This window comes from Hydractinia symbiolongicarpus, chromosome 12, assembly GCF_029227915.1.
Source record: "Hydractinia symbiolongicarpus strain clone_291-10 chromosome 12, HSymV2.1, whole genome shotgun sequence".
Lineage (NCBI taxonomy): Eukaryota > Metazoa > Cnidaria > Hydrozoa > Anthoathecata > Hydractiniidae > Hydractinia > Hydractinia symbiolongicarpus.
Window position 1 is genome coordinate 17,461,410 of NC_079886.1, and position 24,675 is coordinate 17,486,084.

Sequence of the window (24,675 nt, forward strand, 5' to 3'; positions counted from 1 at the left end):
TGTCAAATACTTTATTGTTGATATTAAAATTGTAAATTGTTGTAAAGGTTTTTTTCCATAACTTATCAGTGTGTTTTATGTTGTATAGGGTTTCCCACCGTTTATGTTTGGATGGATTGTTATATTACCTTTGTTTTTCAATAAGAATTTGGTAAAATTTCTGTGAGGAAAAGGTTGTTAGTTCTGTCAAGATACCTTTTGTATTTTGTAATTTAGGGATGTACTTTTCATGTGGAATGGTTTGACTTTGTGTATTTATCATTTGTCTCCACGAGACAGGGATAAAGTTAAGTAATTTTTTATATTGTTCGTGGGGGAAATGGGACTCTACAATATCTTCCATCTGGTTGTGTGTTAAAAATCCAGGTGTTGTTACTTTACAGATGTCAGCAATTATGCTGATTTTTTTAACTGCCCATTTAAATGGTACTAACAACATTTTTAGATTAGGATTTGTTGGGTGAGGGTGTGTTATGTGTGGATTAAAAAAAAGAGGTTCATTTAACATGGCTTCTAAATTGGAGGGTGGGGGTCTATTGTTGTTGGTGAGGTCTCTCCAGGCTTTTAGAATGTTTTTATGGAATTGTGGCATTCCCAGTGGAGGTCCCACAAATGTGAGGAAAGTTTCTTTCCCCTGTCCACTTTTTCTATACTGGGATAGAAAGTGTTCAAAGAGCTCTTTCCATGGTCCAGTATCTTTATGGTCGTAAAGACGACAGATCCATTTAAGTAGGAGGGATTGCACTTTTAGGTGGGGGTTAAGGATTCCTAGGCCCCCTTGTAAGATGGGGAGTTGTGTAGTGGCTTTTTTGACAGTGATTTTTTTGTTATTCCATAGAAAATCGTATATTATTGTGGTAATATTGTTTAGGAATTGTGTAGGGGTTGGGATGGCCTGGGCTAAATACCAGAGTTTACTAGGGAGGATGTGATTAATTATTACTTTTTTACATTTTAGAGAAAGGTGGAGATTACTCCACAAGTACAAGGTACTTGTAATTTTTCTTTCACATCTTCCCCAATTTTCTTCGTAAGTGTTGGTATTAGGATTACCAAATGTAATACCCAAGATTTTTATGGATGAAGATTTCCACTTAAAGCCCAAAGGCTGGGTTGTGGAGTGTTGGTAGCGTTCCAACCAGAGACCTTCACATTTGTTTCTATTTATAATTGCCCCAAAGACTCCTTCAAATAAATTAAGGATCACAGCTAGGCGCTGTAGAGATTTTTTTCCTAACAAAAAGAAATGAGTGTCGTCAGCATATTGTGATAATTTATGCTCTGTTTTGTTTATGATAATGCCTTTTAAATTTTTGTCTAGACACGCATATGATGCTATGACTTCCATAAATATGTCATATAGGGGGCCAGATAAAGAGTCTCCTTGTCTTACACCACGTGTTGGTCGTATGACATCGGATAGGTAGCCGTTGATTTTTACTCGTGGCCTTCAGTGCGTTAGTGAGTTCTTCCAATGTGATATCCTGTTCTAATGTAGACTGTAGGTTTTCAGGTACCCTGGGGTAGAGACTGTGTAAAAGCTGGTCTTGATCGGTCCCGTTTGTCTCCTGTTTCGTATAAAGTGAGGTATAAAATTCTGTTATTACTTGGGTAATGTCCGTGTTGGTATTGGCAGTTGTGCCATCACTTCGCTTTAGGGAGGAGAAAACTCTCTCACCACCCTGACTTTTTTCCAAGTTGAAAAAGAAAGGTGTACATTTTTCGCCACTTAATTCCCAGTCCATTTTGCAGCGTATTTTGGCTGCCTGGGATTCTTTGGTATTGATGGATAGTAGGGTTGTTTTTAGGTTATTGATTTGTTTCTCGTTAAGGTTGGGCTTATTTAAGTAGTTGGGTAAGGGTTTTTTTAGATGTTTTTTTTGCCTCTTTTTGTTTTTACTGATGTCCGAGGCATATCGGATTGTGAGCTTTTTTAGATAGGTTTTTCCTTTTTCCCACCATTCTTTAACAGACGAAAAGTTAGGTTTTTGTTGTTGCCAGTTTTCCCACCAGAGTGGCACAGTATTTTTATATGTGTCATCGTTCAGTAGGTCCTTATTAAAGTGCCAGTATCCAGGGCCTCGGTCGAGGTTGCCCAGCTTTAGTTTTATCTTCACGAGATTATAGTGATCAGTCATTACTGTCGGGTTGTGTTTAATATAGGTGACCTGTGATCTATGTTGTTTTGTTAGATACAATCGATCTATCCTTGTCGCGTTTTGTAACGTGACAGGAGTGTAAATTCACTTTCATGTGGGTTAAGAACCCGCCAGGTATCCTCAACCTGTACTTTTGCTAGGAGGCGCTGTAAGGCGGGTCTAGATCGACAATTGTATGTGGGGTCGTTGTGTTCCCGGTCTTCTGGGTGTGTTGTCATATTGAAGTCACCACCCAGACAAATAATTTCTGTTTTACTTGGTACTGGGAGGGTTTTTGATAGTAGGTTGAAAAATAGTTTACGCTCATCTTGTTTAGCTTGTGTGCCTCCAGAAGGTGCGTAGATATTAATTAAAAGGAATTTTTTTTCTTTTAACACGCCGCGCACTAAGACAGAGCGGCCACCGTCATCAGCAGTAATGTCTACTTTGAACTCTTTAGGAAGGAGTGTGGCTACTCCGCCTGAGTTGTTAGTTGATGGCGAGTAAATTACAGAGCCTGGCCATATTTTTTTTAGTTTAGTTATATTGGTATTGTCAAGATGTGTTTCTTGTAAGAAATAGAAGTTTGCTTTTTCCTCAAGAAGGTGGTTTAAAATTGTACCACACCTGAGAGGGGACTTAAGCCCGTTGACATTTGTGCTGACAATAGTGACCGCCATTTGTATATATATAAATAAATAACGTAGAATATAATAAGGATAGCTTTTACCGGGTACGTGTAGATCCCTGTCCTTGCCACGGTGTTGGTTTTCTAGCAGGCTTTTCGACCGGCAGGGGTTCGTCTGGTGGTGATTGCCTGCTCCGCCTCCACACTCGCGTCTTTATTTAGAAGTTCGGTCTCGCTGATGGCACGTTCTGGTGAATCGATACAGGGTTTCATAACCCCAACTACAGGTCGTCCTCGGTGTTTCTGCTTCGGAGGCTCATTCTTTTTGGTCTGTTTTTTTGGCGAAGGAGTGGCGTCCGGCGTTTTACTTGGTTTTACTTCTTCCGCCACAGCGTCTTGTGATTCGATATCTTGAGGTGTCGGGTTTTTTGTGGGTGGCCCCTCGTCAATGACCAAGTTGTTGTGGTCGGAGAGTTGATATATCTCGTCCTCTCTGGGGTCCTCCTCAGGTGGACAACCCTCTCGCTCTGAATGTCGTGTCGTGCAGGATGCACAGTGCATCCTCTTCCCCTTGAAGAAAAGGGTATATCGTCGACCGTCGATGATCATTACGTGGGGTATATCCTCCACGTGGAATCTAGGTACAAAGCGTATCAACCTCCTGCCATCTTTTATGTGACGACTGAATGGGTAGGTACCATAGGTGATGTTTTGTACCTGCCTGTATTCAGACAGGTTTTGTGATATTTCGGCGTTACTGACTGTCACGTCAACTTTTACAGTGATGAGTATGCTATCCCTGACTCTGGGGAAAGCATGTACTGGCCGCTCCTCAGTGCCAAAGTTAAGGGTTTGTATCATTTCGATGTTTGCCTCCGGTGAAAATGTGGCTAGCCATACTCCAGTCGTAAAAAAATACAATTGTAGGCTGTGTGTACAAACATCCGGGAATGTCAATTGATGATTTTAACTCTAACTATTTTTAACCAATAATTAACAAAACTATGAATGAAGACAAAAGTGTTTTTATATCCGGTGATTTTAACATAAATTTACTCAACATCAGTAAAGACGACCAAAGTTCAGATTTCATTAATAATTTGTTTTCAAATCTCTGTATACCACATATTACACTACCAACAAGAAAACACCAAGATCTAAAACGCTAATTGATAACATATTTTCGAACTGTCTTGAATTTTCCAATTGTGTCTCAGGAAACCTAACTTCATCCATATCTGATCATTTACCTCAATTTTTATTGGTTCCAAATTTGAACATAAAATCCAATTCTAAAAAACAAAATATTTATAAAAGAAACTATTCAAAATTCAACGAAGAAGCATTTCTACTTGACCTAACTAAAATTAATTGGGATAATGAAATTTCTCTGAGTAAAAATGATCCTAATTATTCATTTGATAAATTTAATCATGCAATAAACCAATTATTAGATAAGCATATACCTTTAAAGAAGATGTCAAAAAAAACAATACAAGCAACAATCTAAACCATGGATTACAAAAGGAATATGTAAATCTATCACTATAAGAGATAAATTACTGAAAAAATTCATAAATTACAGAAAGAATGATAATTATAAAAATATGTTACACAATAATTATAAACAATACAGAAATTTAATTGTTGATTTGATCAGAAAAAGTAAAAAACAACATTATCAAAAATATTTTTTTGAAAACTCGAATAACATTAGAAAAACTTGGGACGGAATCAAAACCATTATTAGCATATCCAAAATGAAATCCACTGTTCCTACTAGCCTAAAAATTAACAATAAAATTAACAATAATCCTGTTGATATTGCTAACTGCTTTAATAACTATTTTTCCACAGTAGGAGTAAAACTTCAAAATAAAATTTCACCTTCTAATAAACCATTCCATAATTACCTTAATGACGCAAATCACAATTCTTTTTTTATCAATCCTACTACTGAAAATGAAATAATACCACTGATATCTTCTTTAAATGAAAATAAAACAAACGGACCTTTTAGTATACCCAGCAATATTTTTAAACTTATTAAATTCAATGTATCAACACCCCTATGCGAGATAATAAATCTATCATTTTCGACTGGCATCTATCCAGATAACTTAAAAATTGCAAAAATTATACCTATATATAAAAATAAAGGATCTAGTCTAGAATGTAACAAGTACCGCCCAATATCACTCCTCTCTAATATTAATAAAATTTTTGAAAAACTCATGCACTCCAGATTATACAATTTTTTAGACTATCACAATTGTATTTATGATCTACAATTTGGTTTTCGACAAAATCATTCCACTAATAATGCACTCTTCAGTATTACAGAGAAAATAAGAGAAACTTTAGATTTCAACAACTTTGCATGTGGAACATTCATTGACCTACAAAAGGCATTTGACACTGTTGATCATACTATCCTTTTAAAAAAACTTGAAAATTATGGAATTAGAGGACTATCTAACTCCTGGTTCAGATCATACCTTAGTAACAGAAAACAATATGTTTCAATAAATGGTTTTGATTCAAATGTCCAAAATATAACAATAGGAGTACCCCAAGGGTCTGTACTTGGACCTTTACTATTTCTAATTTATATTAATGATCTAAACAATGCAATTAAATACTCAACAGTCCACCATTTTGCAGATGATACTAACTTACTGACAATTAGTGATAATTTAAAATCAATAAGGAAGCAATTAAACCTTGATCTAAGATTCCTTTGCAACTGGCTCCGGGCCAACAAAATATCCCTAAATGCTAGTAAAACAGAAATCATCCTTTTTACCCATCCAAACAAATCTATTGACTATGATATCAAAATAAAAATCAATGGCCATAAAATTTTACCTTCTGAATCTATTAAATATTTAGGGATCACTCTGGACAAACATTTAAAATGGCATATACACATAGATAATCTTAAAGTAAAACTATCCAGATCCATTGGGATATTATCTAAAATAAGACACTATGTTTCCTATAATATTTTAACTAATATATATCATGCTATCTTCTCATCACATCTAACTTATGGATGTCAAATATGGGGACATAACAAAAGCACCTACCTGAATAGAATTATCTCCCTTCAAAATAAAGCAATTAAAATTATGAACTTCAAACCTGCAAACAGCCCTACTTCTCTATTATTTAATAAATCCAAAATACTTACTTTTCCTGACACAATTAAGCTGAAAGACTTTTTATTTGCGTATGATCATTATCATAAAAATTTGCCTAAACCTCTGCAAGGCATTTTCACTCTGGTTACAAATACTCATACCCATAATACTAGAAATGCATCAAACAATAACCTAATACTTCCAAATGTTAGTACCACTTGGTATGGAATTTATAGCATAAAATATCAATCAATCCGTTGCTGGAATACAATTAATAATTAACACAGTGATAAAAGCTGTCATCACTATCCAAAAACCAGTGCAAAAAAATAATTACAAATCAATTGTTAAGTAAATACTTATAAGGAATATATATAAACTAATAATTTATTTGCTACACTTAAATTTAATTTTAAGTTTAATTAGTTATTCATTTTTTGTATATATATATAGCTATTTTTTTTTTTTATTTAATTTTGTTTAATTTTTGTTTATCTTATTTCATTTATTGATTTTTTGTTTGTTTTTCTTGTGTTTTTTTTTTGTTTGTTTTGTCTAATTTATTTCTACTACGTATAAATATATATGCCTATCTTATTTTTTTTTGTTGTTGACAGGGGGGCTAGTTCTTGATTAGATTTATCTATTTGACTAGCTCTCCTGTTAGGTTAGATTATTGCATTATTTATACTCTAGACAATTTTTTTTTTTAAAAAAGTTTATTTTTTGTAATCTAACTTAACAAATAAATGTATTTACTTTTACTTACTTACTTACTTTACGGAGCTTGAACGAGCTGTTGTAGCGAGTATTTCCCGGAGCGTTCCTCCACCCTGCTGACAATTGATTTTGCCTGGTGTAGGTATTCTCCAGGTGGAAAGTTGATTGTGCATGTTCTTTTATTTATAAGTTGTTTGTGACTTTCTACCGTCGACTTCTTTGTAGCTGCCGCGAAGGACATTACGTGATTTTTCTTTTCTGTTGATAGTTGTATATATTCCAGGTAAGCCAAATATAAAAATTGCCTGGAGCCAAAATGCAAGTAAATATAACTAAAATCTCTTCCACCAATTTCAAGGCGTTCAAAGGATACTGCACTTGATCTTAGCCATTAGGCCGAGAAGCGATCAAATTTTTTTATTAATGGCAACTCTCAGCCACCATACTTTAGTAACGACGCTTTTTTACTGTTTTAAATAGACAAATTCGTGTAGCAAAAGCTGCTTGGTTAGTCAAAGCCTTTTGAAAGACCTTACTCGCCGTTGGTCTAACATCTTATAGGATTACACGGGGCGTAATTTTGATACGGCACAACATATTTCTAACTAACGATTTAACAGTTCAACTTTAAATTTCATGATCAACAACAAACATTGCGCGAATAATCTCGATCGGGATATTTTATCCCATTGAGGGAAATAAAACTAGCCTGATTGACAGGGGCGGCGCCACTTTTTTGCTAAGTAATGATTTTTTATTTTCTGCCAATAAGGGTCTCTATCACTGCATGAAAAATTGGTGCTATCCAACCAGAGAATCTGCAGGATCTCGCTAGATATATCCGTTTTACGTGTTTCAGGACTCTAAATATGCGTTGGCCTCCAGTGAGCAATAATGTCATTTATTGGTTAAGTATGTATTGTTATGTTTCAGGGTCGATTAAAAGTCGAGATATGAATGGATCAAATCGTTACATAAATGAATACAAATTGAACTAGGCATTAAAGACTGACTTTTCTCCGACCTTAAAAATTATAATTTTCGTCGCTCTCCGTTTTTCTCTCCTCCGTTATCATAATTTATTTCCCTCATACTATGCATGATATATATTATGCAGAACTATTGTACATAAATAATAAAACACGTTAAATATAACGTTCAATGTATATTTATAAAGTTAACAAAGTTTAAAGGTGAAGAAATAACACTAGTTTTAAAGGTATTCTCCTTCAACGTTTTTCAACATTATTGTGACACTGACAGTACTTTTTCAGCTTCACTACAACACTCGCACCTCCATATCTCTTCACTTTTCTCGCTTTCAAAGTCGACACATTCCCTGAAATGATAAATGTTGTATTCCACAATTTCAAGAATGTACTGCAAGCAGTGAGAAACTGAAGAGTCAACACTTACCAATGAAACCAAATGTTGCATCCGTCGCAAGCGATCATGTTGGTGTATTTTGGTTCCCTACATACCAGACAACTCCAATCATTTTTGAGCTCTTCCACTACGAATACAGGAAATTGATATCAAAATACTAGCACAATGCCATGAAATTTTTACATACTTCATATCACTCACCCTTCTTTCGCAAAATTTCCCATGCTTCGGTATCAAAGTATTTACGCAACCGTTCCGTCTCCATGTTAAGTACATCGCCCTCCAACTCGAAATCATCGATGAAATCTTTTGGCGTAAGTTCTTCATTCATTTGTGTTACTGCAGATTCCTTTAAACCAAGTCGCTTGAGCATATTCTGTTCCACTAAAGTAAAAAGAAGTAAGTGCAAAAAGAGTTATGCAAATTCAAAAGTTCCTTCTTGTGAACAAACTCGTTTCCAGCTTCTTAGGTTTTTCCATCGTGTGCAATGAAAGAATACTTAAGAAGCTGGAAACGAGTTTGCTTTGTAAATTCATTGCAGTATATACAAAAATGGCATAGGGAGTATGTTCAGGTTTCTTTTTTTTTTCACCTTGTTAGAAAGTTTATTTCTGTTTGCAAACAGCATGATGTGCATCCCCATAAGTATTTAAACATAGTGTAAAAAACTTACCACTTGTTTCATCAGTTTCCATATCGTGAATGATAGTAGTCGATAAGTTAGTTCCCACAACGACGAAGAGAGAACGTGATTCAATTAATGTATAAGAAGTATAAAATATATAAAATAAATAAGTATAATAAATAAAAACGTCGTTAAAATCCAATGATTTCAATGCGTGATCGATATTGGATGATAAATTATAATAAACACTGTTTCGAAAAACGTTCCGAAAGCACAAACACTCTTCACTATCTTTTCCCGCGCGAAAACATATAATTATGCATGATGTAATTCAAAATATTAATTATACAATTTTATTTCTAATTAGGGTCGGAGAAAAGTCAGTCTTTAATGCCTAGTCAAATTGAAGGGATGCTGCCATTTTTGATCTCAGAATCGGAAGAGGAAACTTGCGCTGACTCAGCAAAACAAATAAGTAAAGATGGCAGCTGCACTGCGGGATACAACAACCCTCCCCAAGTGGGATTCTGCCCAGAAGCAAAGAGCAAGACAAAGAGGGTGTCGCAGAAAAACAATTGTAAATATATCGTAAATATAACCATGTAAATATAACCGTGTATATATGTCGTGAAAATAAAAATGAATTTCAATCTCCAACTCCAGGAAGTCTAATAGCTCTACCCGATCTAGTAAAATATGCTGCATCATGTTCATGATCTGAGTCTTCTTGAAATGCAATAGTTTCAAAAGATTCGTCTAAGTTGATTTCTTCATCTGCAAGTAATGTGAAGTATTGCGGCTGGTTGTCCCTTATAGTGTCCGTGTCTTTGGCTATATTGGATGATCGACTCGGTTGATAATGGAAGACGTAACGATATGGCTTGATGTGACTCTTGTGTCGAATTGTCGTTCTATTCTTCTGGTCTATCAGGGTGACGGTGTTTCAATGATTTCTCTCGACACGGTATGGTATACCGTTGTTTGGTATACCGTTGTTTGGTTTGTGTTTGAGGAGCATGTCAGCTGGTGAAACGCCGGTGATAGAGTGCGGTGTGGTTCTGTACATGAGAAGAAAGTGGTTAAGTTCTTTCTTCCAGTCTTTCTGTTCAGTGATTGCACATTTTATGACTTTACTTAGCGTCCTATTGAATCTCTCTACCGTTCCCTTGTGGATTATAAGGAGATAACGTTCATGGTGAATAACTTCTCTCTGTATTGCCAATATTTTTGTATTGATTTACAAGTCCGATCCAAGCATGCACATCTGCAATCCGTTTTTGGCGTTGGGAATTGTTTTATAGAGTCTAAGTACTTGTCAAGCGGTCGTACAGGCGGTGATGTGAAACCCCGCGAATTTAATGTCCTTCTGAGAGAATGGCATGTCTGCTGAGGTAAAATAGTTCTGACGAATCTGTAATGTAGACCATCTCCACTGTCTCTACACGGCTACCCTGTCTATCTGCGTTAGATAGACAAGCAAGGATTGCTCCCAGGATCTTGATCCCTTCATTGTTGGCTGCATACATCTACACTTCAAGAATATTTTCAGTCCCATGAGGGATGATTGAGCACCTGTATCTGGAATAGCATTCACCCTTGTTGATTTAACCTGGTGGTACAGGAGGTTCAGATGATCATGGACAGACTTGTTGGTAAATATGCAAAGTGGTATGGTAGGTTGCGGTTTTGATTCTGCAATCATCCATCCATAGATTCCATCAAAGATGTGGTTCTCGATGTGTTTAGGGTTATTTTTGGAATAGATTGTGGATACTATGGAAGATGGTTTGTTGGGTGTGACGTGGACAGCTTTGATAAAATCAAATATAGCTCCGGTAGTGCGCAAGTGCATTGGTTTGGTGGTGTCGATATGGCATGGCTATGGCACGAGCTGCCATCTCTTTGTTTTCTATTATGGTTATTGTATCATTAAGCGATTTTGCATCAAGATCTGGTCACCAAGTACTTCTTTCTTTATGTCTTCATCAGCAATACCTGATATAATTACGTACTTCACCATTTCGTCAGTGTAATCCACGATCTGGGTGCAACCTGCGCGAGTACAGTGTGCCTTTCCTTTCACTGCGTATTGGTTGTCCATGATCCTGACGAAGCGAAAGGAAGTCAGCTCTCCTGACGCTTGCAGCTATCAAGATCACTGCTAGCTGTTTTATCAATGCAAGTAACAATGTCACAGTTGCGGTTGAGATGTCTGGGACGTCTTTGAATAGCTCAGTTTCAAGCTCCGGGTCGCAGCATTGCCATGAGTGGGTGGTTAATTGGGTGTTAGAAATATCAGTACCTCTTTTAAAGAGGTCCCACTTCTTAAGGAATGTGTTCCAGTCTTCCTCAGATGTCTCTTTCCGAATGATGGGTCTGTCAATCTTTGGAGGTTTTTGCTTGACTGCTGCTCCAGCTGTTAATGTTGCATGTGTGTGACTTATCGCATGCAGGTTGATTTGAGCCGCTGCCAAAACTGGTTCTGTATCGTCAGTCGAGTAACCACATCCAGCCAGGGGGCACGTGACGGCAGGCATGTTCTGATAAATACTCCTTCCAGTAATCAGATACGTTCTAACATGAGCAATTTTGCCATTTATTGGTTAAGTATGTATCTCAATAAATGTTAGAACTAAAAGATACAAATAGGAACAAATGGTTAACTAATAATGTACAAGAATGTGGACATTCAACATCCAGGGCCTTTGCCCCTGAACGCCAGCAGGGGGACTTAAAGTGTCCCTTGAACCCAGCTGTTTGGGCAACTCCTTCGCTCGTTGATTATCACTAAAATCTCAAAAGCCACCAATAAGCCTAAGGCCCCCCACTTTGAAATTTGTGGATTCGCCCCTGATCGAGATTGTGGGTATATTCTGCTGTGGAAAAGAACGCATAGAATGCATCCAGGCTAAAATGTCTTGCCTATTTTTAAAACAGGACTGTAAATTCTATAAAATCACCGAATAATCGAGGTCGAACACCGTTAGGCTAGGCCTAGATCTCAAAAGTTTTGTTTTTCTGTTATTTTCATACTTTTGATTGCTCTTTGCTTACTGAATCACTGATAAACGAACATTTTATTTCTTAATTCTATAATATAAATAATTATGAACAACTGAGAGGAGGTAATTCACTCCTGAAATTATAAGAGTGCTGACAATGAACGTTGGTGGCACTGGTGCTGTGCTTCCTGCTGTTTATGTTTCATCGTCTTCAAGTAGTGATGATAAAGTCCAGCAAGCTGACAGGCAGATGAAAACATGCAGGTGGGATATTAAAATCTATTTCAGCAACATATGATAGGGAGATAACTGTAAACATTAGCGCGTTGCTAGGTTTTCTTATATAATCAGTTTGGTATGTTTATTTTAATGGGGTGGAGTGGAAGATGTAATAAAAAAGTGCGAAGTCTAACCTTGTTCAAATCGTCAAGATTTCTGAATTACGATGGCCCCTATGGCTCACGTTTCTTTCAATTTAAAAACACTTCTCTTCTATGATCCAAACAGTTCTCTTCTGTATTCTCACACTTCTCTTCTGCATTTTGACACTTCTCTTCTGCACTTAACACTTCTCTCCATGTGGCCCCAAACTTTCTCTTCACAAGTAATTTAAAAAATCTGGTCCGCAATTGTACACCCATGGTCTGTATAATTATTTTCACTTTTCGCAAGAAGCATATTTGGCTATTACGTGCTCAATTTATGAATAAAAATATTATTATTAAAATACTGTAGCAGGTCCCGAAGCTTGTTCATGAATAAAATAATATCACAAATCAATTCAGATCAGTAGCAAAGTAATTAATTTTATTTATCAAGAGACACAATAAATGGCAAAATAGATGGCCACCGAGAGTCCTCAAAATCATGGTGGTGTCAACCAAGCAAAGCACATTTCCTTAAAATTTCCAAAGCAAAGCACATGTCCTTAAAACAATACGTATTTTGTTTAGAACAATAAGGAAATAATGGCCACCCTGGTTAAAGTTTTGGTATTCTTATAAGAACGTGCGTATTAAAAAAGATAAACGAATGCCTTAGTATATGAAAAACGCAAAAAACCTGGAGGTCACGGGTCGGTCATTTATTCAAAAAACATGAGTAAGCGAAATCTAGCTCAATCAATATTCCGAACCGGAATTGGGTCTGGGAATTTTTTGAGTTCATGGAAGAAAAGTGTTTCTCACTTTCAGTGCCGTAACCACGAATTTCGTTTTGGGGGGGGCAGCCTAGTTTCAGTGTCTAAGAGGCCCCACCATGGTTGGGGCCGACGGGCGAAGAAAATTTTTGAATTTTGAGTGCACTAGATTGGCTAAAACAGCCTTTTTTAAAGTACTTTTTAAAGAAATTTAATCACTAGAAATCACGAAAATATAGGAAAATACAGACAATTGCTCCAGTTTTCTGAGGTTTTTTTTTAAATCAGGGAATAAACGTTTACATAAATTTCATGAACAAAAGACTAAAAATGTTATCTATTGTAATAGCCAAAAGTGTCTATTCTGCTTTGGTGTTTATCGATAAATTCATCTCCTATTTGAGTTAAATCCATTTTGTCAACGGAATCAGTATGAATATGGAGGACCATCAAATTGTTCAAACGTAAATTCGTGGTTGTTGATCTAAGGTACGTTTTGACTCGTTTCAAAGCAGAAAACGATCTTTCGCTGATGGCGTTTGTGGACGGCATTACCAACAACAATTTCGCTATTTTGACAACTTCACTTAGAAGAGTTCTTTGAGATTGATCAAAACTTTGTAACAGCTTGATTAGATCGGTTACTTTGAATTTCTCTTTGTCGTAACCAAGGTTGGATGCGATGACTGGGAGTAGCGGTATTTGGACTTTAGCAAGTGACTCGTTGATATCTCCTTCGTAGAAACGACAAACTGCTTTTAGATGACTTTCCCATTCCTGACCAGTGATCGATTTTAAAAGAACTTCCTGTAAATTGACGTATGTCTTGTAATCAGGTTGATCGAATCTTTGTTGGATGTAGTTAATAACTAGATCGAAAGTTTCAAAGTAAACGTGGCGATAGTGATCTTTGGCAGTGTCATGAAAATGATATGTTTCAGGAGGGCCATCTGATACTTTGTTAAAATAATCTGGCATCTTTCTTTTTCGTGGGAGTTTAGGATCAAATACTCCGAGTTGTGATTTCCAGACAAGAACTCGCTCCCAAAATAGCTCAAACAATTCGTTGCATCTGATCTTCTCTAACACAGCTAAGACTTCCGACACCCGTTGCTGTCCCTCTGCTGCCGAAATATCTCCTTGGAGAGACCTGCTAAGATTATCTGTATGTTTCAATAGGGTTTCACCAAGACAACAGCAGAAGACAAAATTAAAACTAGACATAACAGTCATTACTCCGTTGATTCTCGCTCTCATATCTGGAAGCCTAACATTCGATAATGACCATGTCCAATTCCTTATGGTTTTCAAGAAAGGATTCAAGAACCTCACCTCGCACAGTCCATCATGTAGGAGAAAACTCATGGACCGACTTGGATTCATTTCATGTTGCTTCTCTGATATTCTTTAATTGTGTGTCTCTCTTTGGCGATTTTTTGACAAGTTTACATATTTCATAGGCAGTTCCAAACGCTTCTTTAAGTTCGGGGATTTCTTTTATCACATCGCCAACAGCTAAATTCAAAGCATGTCCGTAACAGTGTGTGTACAAACATTTTTCATTCAACGATTTGATTTGGGTAGCAAGTCCAGATATGTGACCAGCCTTGGATGCAGCTCCATCATAACATTGGCCGCGAGAATTTTCTAATTTCAAGTTCATTCGTAAAAGAATATCTTTGATTAAAAAAACGATTCGGTCAGCACTAGTATCAGGTAGTGGATGGAGGCCAATGAACTCCTCGTGAGCCTGTAATTCATCATCAACCCACCGAATGCAAATGACAAGTTGTTCCGTATTTGAGACATCCCCTGTTTCATCTGCAAGGATTGTGAAAATCTCAGCTGACTGAATATTTTTTGCAATGTCACGTAAAATACTAAGTGCTTCGATTCGCAGCATTTCGTTTTGAATAGCCGGTGACGTGTAGTTTTGCTTTTTTGCAAGCCATGCACTCAGTTCCTTATCATCTTCACATCGGAGTAAAAGTAACTGGTGGAAGTTCGAATTCAACTTGCTGTGTGTTTCCTCATCCCAATTGCCTCTAAACGGAAGTGATTGTCGCCCTAGATATCGAACGCTTTGCAACAGTTTTAACAGCATTCGTCTATTCCTTTCCTTTGTGGCTGCAAGATTATCTACCATGATTTCAGCAATGTCCTTTGATGTACCTGGCGCAGTAATCAGTCTTTCAGTGGCTTCTTTATGGGAGTCGCTACATTCGTGTTTAGAAAATCCTCTTCCAGATTCAAGCGCCTTTTTCCAATTTCGGTAGCCGGTTTCAGTAAAAACTGTCTCTGCTTTTGTTGCAGAAATCATGCTTTTTCTAAGAGCACTGAGACAAGTAAAGCAGAAAGCAGCGTCTTTATTTTGGTCGTAATGTAACCAGAGGAACTTGTCAAACCATGTTGGGTTAAACGATCTTTGTTTCGGATCTTTACCAAACGTTGTTTTTGGAAAACTCAAAGAACGACGTTGGTTCGGTTTAGATGGATCACTCGTTGTTTCCTTAAAATTATTCTCCGGGTTTGTTGGTGCTGTCGTTGTAGGTGTCGTCGTTGTAGGTGTCGTCGTTGTAGGTGTTGTTGTTGCTTCTTCGTTTGTTCGTCTGAAAAGCAAAACAAGTGTAAAGGTTGCTTGGATAACAGTTATGGGATGAATTAAAAAGCAGTGGTGGGGTTAACAAAGTAATTAAATATTTATTTATTAATAAGTCACTTACTTTTCAGGTCTAATGAGCCATATTGATAAGTCACTTGTTTTCTTCGGCATTTTCACTCTTTTTCAAATTAGTCTGTTACTTTGTTAATTCTATATTCTTACACGTTTTTTTTTTTTTTTTTTTTTTTTTTTTTTTTTTTTTTTTTCAGTCCAACTCGTTTTCGTCTTCTCACAAACACTATTTTCAGAATGTAGTTTCCATCCAATTTCATCATCATTTCCATGCAGCAAACACTATCAGAATGTTGTTTCTATCCAATTTCATCATCATTTCCATGCAGCAAGTATAAGAGTCACGCGTTTTAAATAAATAAAAGAGTGGAAATCGGTTATAAATCATTCTTAATAAGTGTTTAGTTTGTTTATATATAACAAATGGTCTTTAGACATAAGACAAAACGTTTTTCTTAACTTGTCATAACCATCTTTGAAAAAATAATTGGGGGGCCCGGGCCCCCCTGGCCCCCCCCCCCCCCCCGGTGGTTACGGCACGGCACTTTGGAAGAGAAGTGTTTCGAACGGAAGAGAAGATTTCAGAGGAAAGAAGAGAAGTGTTTTAACTAAGAAGAGAAGTGTTTTGACTAAGAAGAGAAGTGTTTTTATTAAGAAGAGAAGTGACCCATAGGGGTCATCGTACTGAATACCCTCAACCATTGCCCTTCTGAAGGAACGCCTGAACTTAGATTCTTTGTTTAATTCTTCTAACATCGCATCTCCACCCTGGGATTTTCCTATGTAACCTGTTCTGGAAGCAGTTTTATGATTTATCGAGACGTTTTATAATTCTCACAGCATTTTTATGGCATTTGTAGACTCTTGAAGAAATATAGTTTGGTAAAGAGGATGTTTGCCAGCATATATAAGATCGTTTATACTGGTCTTCGCATCTTTTATATGTTTTGCGTTGCACGTTCGTACTCCGGATTGCAACATCATTAGAGAATACAGGTACGTTAGTGATATGTGTTGTAAGTACATGTAATTTGGATCTCTAACATCCGAACACTATTCCCAATAACCATCAGACGTAGGAGAAGCCCCGAAGGTAACAAATTCCTTAACATAAAGGGTAAGCATTTCCAAAGACAAGGCAACATAAATTATTTCAAGGAAGTGCCAAGTTTCGTAGTGATCACTCCCTTTCCGCAAATACTCTGAGCCTTTGGGCTGCATAACGCTAACTCAAAACCAAGAGTATTTACAAAAACTCTACAATTGAGTTAGCAGATTTCATTTCAGTATGCAAGAGTCCAACAATCGGAACAATCCAGTCAAATTTTCGTTCTTCTCTTTTACACCTTCCTAACAAGTAACATCTGTGATCTTTAAAACTTTCGAGCTTATGAAAGCATTTTTCACACACGTGACAGCGCCAAACATTAGACATTATATCTCGTATTATGTTATAAGGAAGTCCATCACATTCTAAAAACAACCATTTTCGTACACCGTCACTAACATATTGCTTTATTCCAACACGAATACTTATGTTTTGTAGCAATTGGATCAAAGTAACAAAACTGTTTGGCTTTAGGAAGTCTGGCTCCCCTACTTTACAATCGACACAACTAGAATAGTCTGTTTTATTGAAACTAGCATAAGGATAAATTTTATTTACTGTGACATTTTTTTAATTTTTATCCTTGAAAGTTTAGCACCACAATTTTGCGTACTCGGAATTTAACATATGCTTCACAACCACATTCTGTACAAGTTTTCTCTTTGTTTCCTAAGGCTTCCATGTCAACGGTAGCCTCTATGTCGTCGGTCATATCACCTGCATAATAAAGTAACAGAACATACATTTAAATTCATAATTCTTTTGGCTTACACCATCTGAAGATAAAATAGTAAGTACATAAAATAATTACCTGCATGTTCTTTCTGGATAAGTGAAATACAACTTGTAATAAAATTGTCACGGTTGTCTCTAAAATCTATAGTTGGATCTGTCATCAGATAAATTAGAATCTCCAATGCATCATCATTTAATTTTTTCCACATCCGTGTACTAGGTTTAAATTCCAACTCAGCCTTTTTTGGTGAGGCCTTGTCAAGTGTAACCCATAGCTGACTGGTCATAACTGACGTTGGCACTTTATTGTCACCCCTAATCACATACGTCATACCAACCTTCTGAGAAGACAGGGAAAATATGAGCCAGCTGGCGCTGTCAGCCAAACAACCTCAAAGTTAGGCGAAGCATTTGTAGGTATTCTTCAAAGTTTGGCTGCTTCTAGAAGTCCAGTTGATTCGATCGAGATAAATAATACTGAAGAGGATTATGATTATTTACGGAAATCATCACTTGCTCGATAGGGTAGATTTTAACCCAAATAAAAGAAAATTTCCCGATCGAGATTATTCCCAGACTGACAATATCATCTCTAACATCAAACTTTTTTTATACAAAGGTCTCAAACCTCTTAAACACATTAACCAGGATACATAGCGAAGCTAGTTTTCTAATACGCTATCATTTCCAAAAGCTGACTGTAAAAAGTGATCCATGTTTCCGTGAATTGAAAATATAAGCGGCATGAAACTGCCATCATCAACACTCAAAATTCTGTGGTTGTAATTTCTTTTTGTTCTTGTTTCAATCAAAAAAAACTGCGGAAATAGAAGTTCTCTTTTCTAAAAGAAATGTGTGTGACTTTAATAATATTAATTTGGCGTGTGAGTTAAACTAAATGCGTGTGTCACATGCCCAAAGCAAATCTTTCAACTGTGAATCGAATTTTTTTTAATCAATAATAAGATTTTTGGTTAAATAATCCCCTGGTTTTTAAAAATCAAGAAAGATCAAAGCGATATCGATAGCTATTTTGGGTGACAGACAGACGCACACAGGTATTATAATATAGATACGTAGAAATATCTCCACTTTAATCTAACTGTCAGACTAAAACTGCTATTTGACTTCACTAAGGAGGTTTAGACTTTAAGACAAAGTTTTGTTTTTAAAATATCAATGCAAAAGGGGGAAATGAATCGAAATAAAATAAGACAAGAAATATGACCAAGTAAAGATAAATAAAAGCCTAAAGGTTTAAAGTTTGGAAACCGTCGAGAATATTAATGTTTTTGACCTGTGGTTATTAATGTTTTTGGCCTGTGGTAGAGCTGGAGCTCGAGGATTTGAAATTTGTGGATTATGTTGATAGTAGTGGTTATGTGTGATCTTTTTCTTTTTCTTTTTTGCACCCAAACAAATCCATCCCGGTCACAACCTCCATTTTTCATCCAGGCTTTAAAACTTCTATTGTTTTCGGGGCCTGGGTGGGTTCTGCGTTATGTTCGGAACTCTTTCCATGTAAACTTCTTGCCTGTAAAAAATACATGCCCAATTCATTTAATTCTTCATTGCAAAAATAAAAATTCATTCATTTGTAAATATTTACCTCTTTCACTCGACTACGATCTCTTTCTTTTACCTGACTTCCCATTGTTTTTCTCATTGTGCTCTAAAAAGTAAGTTGCACAGACTTAACAGGGACAAATAAAAACGAATAAATAATCCTTTTTTGCTGTTTTGGTAATTTTACATTTTGTTTATCTTACCTACACATTTTACATTTTTGTTCACACATCCCTTATACCAAAGTCAACCTCATTCACTTTTTCTTAACGACAAAAGGTTATGCCAAACTAAGGCAACAAGTTTTTAAAGGAATAGAGAAAAAGCAATTTTTTAAGCAAAAAATTACTTTTTTCAAACTTAAAGCAGTGGAACTACTTCCCCTTTCCCCTTTCATTCACGTGTGTTTAAAATAAAATTTTACCATATTTCAAGGTGACACGAGAAAATTAGCAGTACTTTGGCTAATCTTATTGAAGTTGAACACATAAACATTATTTTGGGGGATTTGAATATAAATGCACGATGTTTAAAGATGTCCTTTTAAGCCTCAATTCAATACTCTAAAATTTTATACGTTGATCAAATTAAAATGCTGTGACTTTTGCTTTAGTTGCCGATGTTACTAGCGGGTATGTGTGAAACACGTCTCCTTTAAAAGTTTCTGAAGATCGAAAAAAAAAAAGAAGTTGTTCGACTTTGATTTATTACCAGACAAGGCTGAAGTCCGCACTGTTTGCTTCTTCCCCGAGAACTGACTTTTTTTCGACATTGCAACATTCAAAGGAAGGGTGTAAATTGATAAAATTTACGAGAAATGTTTCCAACGAATTACTTTATAGCCTTTATAGCCGATTATAGTTCTGTAAAGCGTAAACGTATGGAATTCGATGCCAAAACGTTTGATATAGCACTTAAATCTGTGGAAACCGTAATAAATGAAAGCGCATTATATCATATAGTCGGTACTAAAGGCGTTTTTTTTAAAATTTTGGAGAAAGTTGCGAAACTTTCTAAAGATGGTTTTGTCATTTAAAAACGCTAGTCTGAAGTAAAACAGTGGAACTATCCCTGTAACGTTTTATGGCCATCACGGTGTTGATTTAATCGAAGGGCAATGTTTTATATTTACTTGCAAGAGCGTCCACTAAGATCAACAAGATCATCCGTTGTCATGCTTACTGCTGGCCACATCGACATAGAAACTGGTGTTAAAGATGATACCACTAGCGAAATTAGTGGAAGAGTAGTGTCAGTGAATGTGAAAACTCTGGAGCAGGTGTACAAGTGTAGCCAGTGCAAATGCGAGGTACCCATTACAGACAGAGTAATGAATTGTGAAGTCTGTTATATTATGTGTCTTCCAGATTCTGTTTACTGTGAACGGCGACACAAAAGAGAAACTTAAAGCAAGCCACGAAATTTTCTTTAAATGTTTCGACACCACATCTGACGACAAAAATCAGATGGCCAAAAAAAATTGAGTAAAACTGTTATCAGCAAATTACAAAACAGCTGACTTTTCAGTCATCACCATGACATTGCAGTAAGTTTTTTAAGTATTCCGACTTTTTATAGTCAACTTTGTTTTGCTAGTTTTCAAGATTTCATTTAAAGCGACACACAAGAAACCCACCACTTTTTGTTGTTTTTAGCTATATCAATAGGTTGTGTTTTTTCACTTTGTTGTTTTATTATATTGCTATTGTTTTTATAAATTTAACCTTTATTCAGACTTGTATTTTTTTTACAACCCTAACCATATGCGCGGTTGTTACAACGCGGAGTGTTTCTTGTTTGTAAACCAAATGCGCGGTTGTTACAACGCGGAGTGTTTCTTGTTTGTATTGGCATGCTATTGCACTGAAACTCATTTGCAGCGTAATTGTTTGTAATTGCCGCATTATTTGTTTTTCGTAAATATGTTGAAGATGTATATTCAAACCTTTACATGTGGTTAAAGTTCTCATATTACAGGAATCGCATCTAAATGATATATTTTCGTTTCTTAATTCGGTGCCCCTACTCTCCAGTGGAGGTTTCGAAGTATCGTATGTACAGAAAAGGTGTTGTCTGGGTAAAGGGATGACCTCAGAAACAAGGGCTTCATCAGACGCACAGGCCTTGCTTCTTATACTGCTCTCTGCTCGGGTAGTGAAATTGATCCATGATAGAATCATAACCACTCGACCTGGCGTAAGCGGTCGGTCATTATGAAGGGTCTGTTTATAATACAATGAAACGGTTACCATGCTTAACAGATTTGGTTGATCGATACCAAACCATGTGCGATTATTAACGAGGTGAAAAAAGGAAAGGGAAAAAATGTGCTGTCTTGTTACTGAAGATAACTAAGTCGCGTTATTTTATAGTTAGATATAATTGATAGGTGAAAGGCACCTGTAATGGTGAGATTTTATTTGGTCGAGAGCACCACTGTGCCTTGGGTAAGTGACGTAATGTACAATTGGTGAGTAGCGAATGTAAAACAAGGCAGAGGGGCCGTGCTGGAAACGTGAAACGCGCGCCCATAGAGGTAATCTGGATGAATAGAAAACTAGGCTATCGAACGAGCTAGCGTGCCTCTGTACAGTGCAATCAGTCGATGAAATAGGCACAAGGTTAGAGCCTTCACTGTAAAGGGGTAAAGGTACTCATAAACCCTTTCCTCTTGTGTATACGGACTCTGGAAACGCGAGTACATTGCAGAGTTGGCTGTATTTGCTGGAGGGAAAATTTTGGCAAACGCACATGGGGTTGTTGAGCTACGCGGCGAGTAGCGTCTGTTCGCAAGAAAGGGCTGAGCGAACTGAAATGAAAATAGCCAACGTAGCAATTCTAAAATTGATATAAAAAATTGATGAAATAACAAGAGTTGGTATAGACAGTCTTGTTATATAATACAAGGTATAATATTTATTACGCATAACATTTTAATTCGTAACAAATAGAATAATATCCATTTTTTTTGATCCGTACCACGTGGTAGTGGTGATTGTTTGTTATACATTCTATATAATAGTATACGGCATCGCAGTGGGTTACTTCGGTAAAACATCCACAGTGATTGCGGTTACCTAGGCTACGTTCTTTTATGGTTTCAGTATTAAATTGCAGTATGGCTGTTCCCCAGGAGTTTTGGAGCTGTTTTTTCGTATTAAGGCGGGTTACGGCGATAACTTCAACAGTGGTTGCGGTTAGCTAAGCTGCGTTCCCCTGTCGTTTTTAGTACAAAATATGACAATGTCGCTGTTTCCTAGGTGTTTCATAATGGGTGTTTCGTATTGTTGTCTAACCCAGCGTCATAATAATTCTTTTGATACTGGTCTAGCAAAACAAACGTCAATTTCTAACAGTAGGTGATTGGATTTTACAATATTCCGCCATTATTGTTCCGTCATTGTTTATTTTTTACCAACATAATGGTAGGTTTTTTGCATCACAATTTTTAATTCGATTGATAATGAAGATTTATGTGCCAATGTCGAGGGATCCATATCGGCGTTTTCAAGGCAAACAACGTGTTGGGATGGGGCCTAAAAAGGAGAGAGGGGAATGTTTCTTACAGAAGATATGGTAATCCATCTGTTCTAGCATCATTACTTGTTATGTAAATACAAAGGGATTGGTAAGGAAAAAAAGAGAGGGAGGGATGTTCCTCACAGAAGATATGGCAACCCATCTGTTCTTAAGTGATAACTAGATGTAAATACAAAGGGATTGGTAGGTCGTTTGTGTTATAGGAAATAATAATCTTGTTCTAGTGAATAATAATAATCTTGAAAATTTAGAGTTTGTGATTGCTAGTGAGACCTTAATAAGACCTTAAGTTAATCTTACAGTTGGGAGCTTATACAACCCTTGCCTTGACAAATAAATCCTTGATATTCTTATGCTGCATAGTTGCAATAATGGTAGAGTCAGGCCAGATTTTTTTTTGAGTTCTAGGTTATTCTCTATAAGGTGCCAATGTTTATTAATAATTTTTCTGATTGTAGTATTGTCCTTGGAACAGTGTGTGAGGAAAACTAGATATTTTTTAGCATTATCTGTTTTAGGTGTATCGTGATAAAGTACATCCTTTTGTGGCAAGTCTTTTATTTTTTCATGTTTTTTTGTATTAGTTTTTTGGGATATCCCCGGCTCTTAAAGACCCATTCCAAATTTTTTAATGCTTTTTTGGGCATATCATCCTTGGTAATAAGCATTCTGTATCTTAGGGATTGGAAGTATATAATGGAGGATTTCGTAAATGTTGGATGGAAGCAGTTGTAGTGGAGGAGGCTAAATGAATCAATGGGTTTGGTGTATAAACTAGAATAAAGCTTTCGATCTTTTCCTACATGTATGTAGGTGTCCAAAAAATTAATTTTATTCCTAGAATATAGGTAAAAGTGAATTTGTGAAAAGTGAGTTTTCGTAGACATTCTTCTGTCAGTATATATGAAAAAAATGTCATCGATAAAACGTTTCCGAAGCATAATAGCTGTGGTAAGGGGAAGTATTTTGGTACTTTCAGGATGGCCCATATTTATCTGATTTATCATGTTCGGAACTTTGTTGATACATTTGTAAAAGCATTACGATGGAAACACAGCTACGGATACTCTCCCTCCTTCATTATTTTTTCTGTAATGGCATAAATCCAGCAACCATGTGATCGATTTTGCCGTGCGTTTATTATCGCATGATTCGTGCAATGAAGTACAATGGCGGTTTTGTAGGCGAAGAGAAATTGGGGTGAGTTTGTTATTTCCATGAAACATTTGAACATGCTCTGGTTGTCAGTTTTCAATAAAATTTTCTGGGTAATGTTTTCTCAAGTATATCTCTTAATTTTTACAATAAAATAGGGACCTTAAAAAAAAGTTGCCTACAGGGTGATTACGCGCCTTTAATTTTTTGATAGAGTTTCTAAGAAAACTTCGATGCCTTCATCATGAGGTATGTTAGTGCAGAGTGATACTACATCAGCAGTAACTAATGGACATGTTCATTAGAAAGTTTCTAATTTTAACAAAAGTGTGACATTGAGAGTGTACTCTGATTGAAGACTTTTTGTGTTGCACTCATTTCTGCATTTGGAAATTTAAGGAGCTCTAACATATGTAGAAGAATGATGCTTTGGAACAGTGAAGTCCCTATCTTAAATAACCCAGTAGATCAAAATATCTGAAAATTTTTGGGATACTAGTGGAACATGTTTCAAGTACTCAATAGAGATACTTCTTCAAACCATAAAAGTACTAGTCATAGTTTTTAGATATGTCAATATATTGAATATAACGGACATTTTACCTGATTTTCAAATCTAGAAATTCAAGGGATACTGATGGAACATGCACCTTAAAGTTTTTTAGGTGAACTTTGGTATCTCCAATTTCAATAGTTGATAGCAGTTGTCTTAAAAACAGGATTTAATCCATGCATTTCTTCTAATTTTTAATTAGAAAATGTTGTCTTTTACGTCTGATAACCAGAATTGGAGGGAGATCAATGTAACAAAGTATTTGAAGAACATACAATTCTTTTGTTTAGCTATATTAATTTATAATTGCAATGTTCCAAGTTTGTTTGATGGCAAGATAAAAGGTTAGGGATTTGCTGCACTGTGCAGGAAAATGAACAGAGGGTAATAAGGAAGCAGAGTAGATACAAATGGAACAAAGTTTAACTTAATTTGGCAAAATGTTACTGTCATATATGGTATGGATGGTATGGAATTTTCAATCCATAGATCATAAATATCTTTATTCATTTCAGTAGTAACCTTTGAATGTTTACCTCTAATATCCTTATAATCGTTTTTGCA

The 24,675-nt window shown here is 36.2% G+C and overlaps 2 protein-coding genes across 2 annotated transcripts; both read right to left on the reverse strand.

The window, feature by feature from the left end:
• Positions 1-7,720: 7,720 nt before the first annotated feature.
• Positions 7,721-8,526, reverse strand: LOC130621628 (uncharacterized). Its single transcript, XM_057436956.1, has 3 exons — positions 8,217-8,526; positions 8,046-8,142; positions 7,721-7,968 (listed from the first exon to the last, which is right to left on the reverse strand). The coding sequence occupies exons 1-3, from the start codon at positions 8,386-8,388 to the stop codon at positions 7,875-7,877; spliced, it is 363 nt and encodes a 120-aa protein (XP_057292939.1). The 5' UTR covers positions 8,389-8,526; the 3' UTR covers positions 7,721-7,874.
• Positions 8,527-14,164: 5,638 nt separating this feature from the next.
• Positions 14,165-15,553, reverse strand: LOC130621328 (zinc finger MYM-type protein 1-like). The gene is made up of 2 exons (XM_057436624.1): positions 15,504-15,553; positions 14,165-15,389 (listed from the first exon to the last, which is right to left on the reverse strand). Exons 1-2 carry the CDS (start codon positions 15,551-15,553, stop codon positions 14,165-14,167), a joined length of 1,275 nt encoding a protein of 424 aa, XP_057292607.1.
• Between the last annotated feature and the right edge of the window lie 9,122 nt (positions 15,554-24,675).

Excerpts from the sequence above, each read along its gene's own strand:
- LOC130621628 (XM_057436956.1), bottom strand. The coding sequence starts at position 8,388 with ATGCTCAAGCGACTTGGTTTAAAGGAATCTGCAGTAACACAAATGAAT. Across the intron at positions 8,143-8,216 it reads GGAAATTTTGCGAAAGAAGG|TGGAAGAGCTCAAAAATGAT; the intron begins GTGAGTGATATG and ends CTGTATTCGTAG. Across the intron at positions 7,969-8,045 it reads TGCAACATTTGGTTTCATTG|GGAATGTGTCGACTTTGAAA; the intron begins GTAAGTGTTGAC and ends TTATCATTTCAG.
- LOC130621328 (XM_057436624.1), bottom strand. The coding sequence starts at position 15,553 with ATGCCGAAGAAAACAAGTGACTTATCAATATGGCTCATTAGACCTGAA. Across the intron at positions 15,390-15,503 it reads TGGCTCATTAGACCTGAAAA|ACGAACAAACGAAGAAGCAA; the intron begins GTAAGTGACTTA and ends TTTGCTTTTCAG.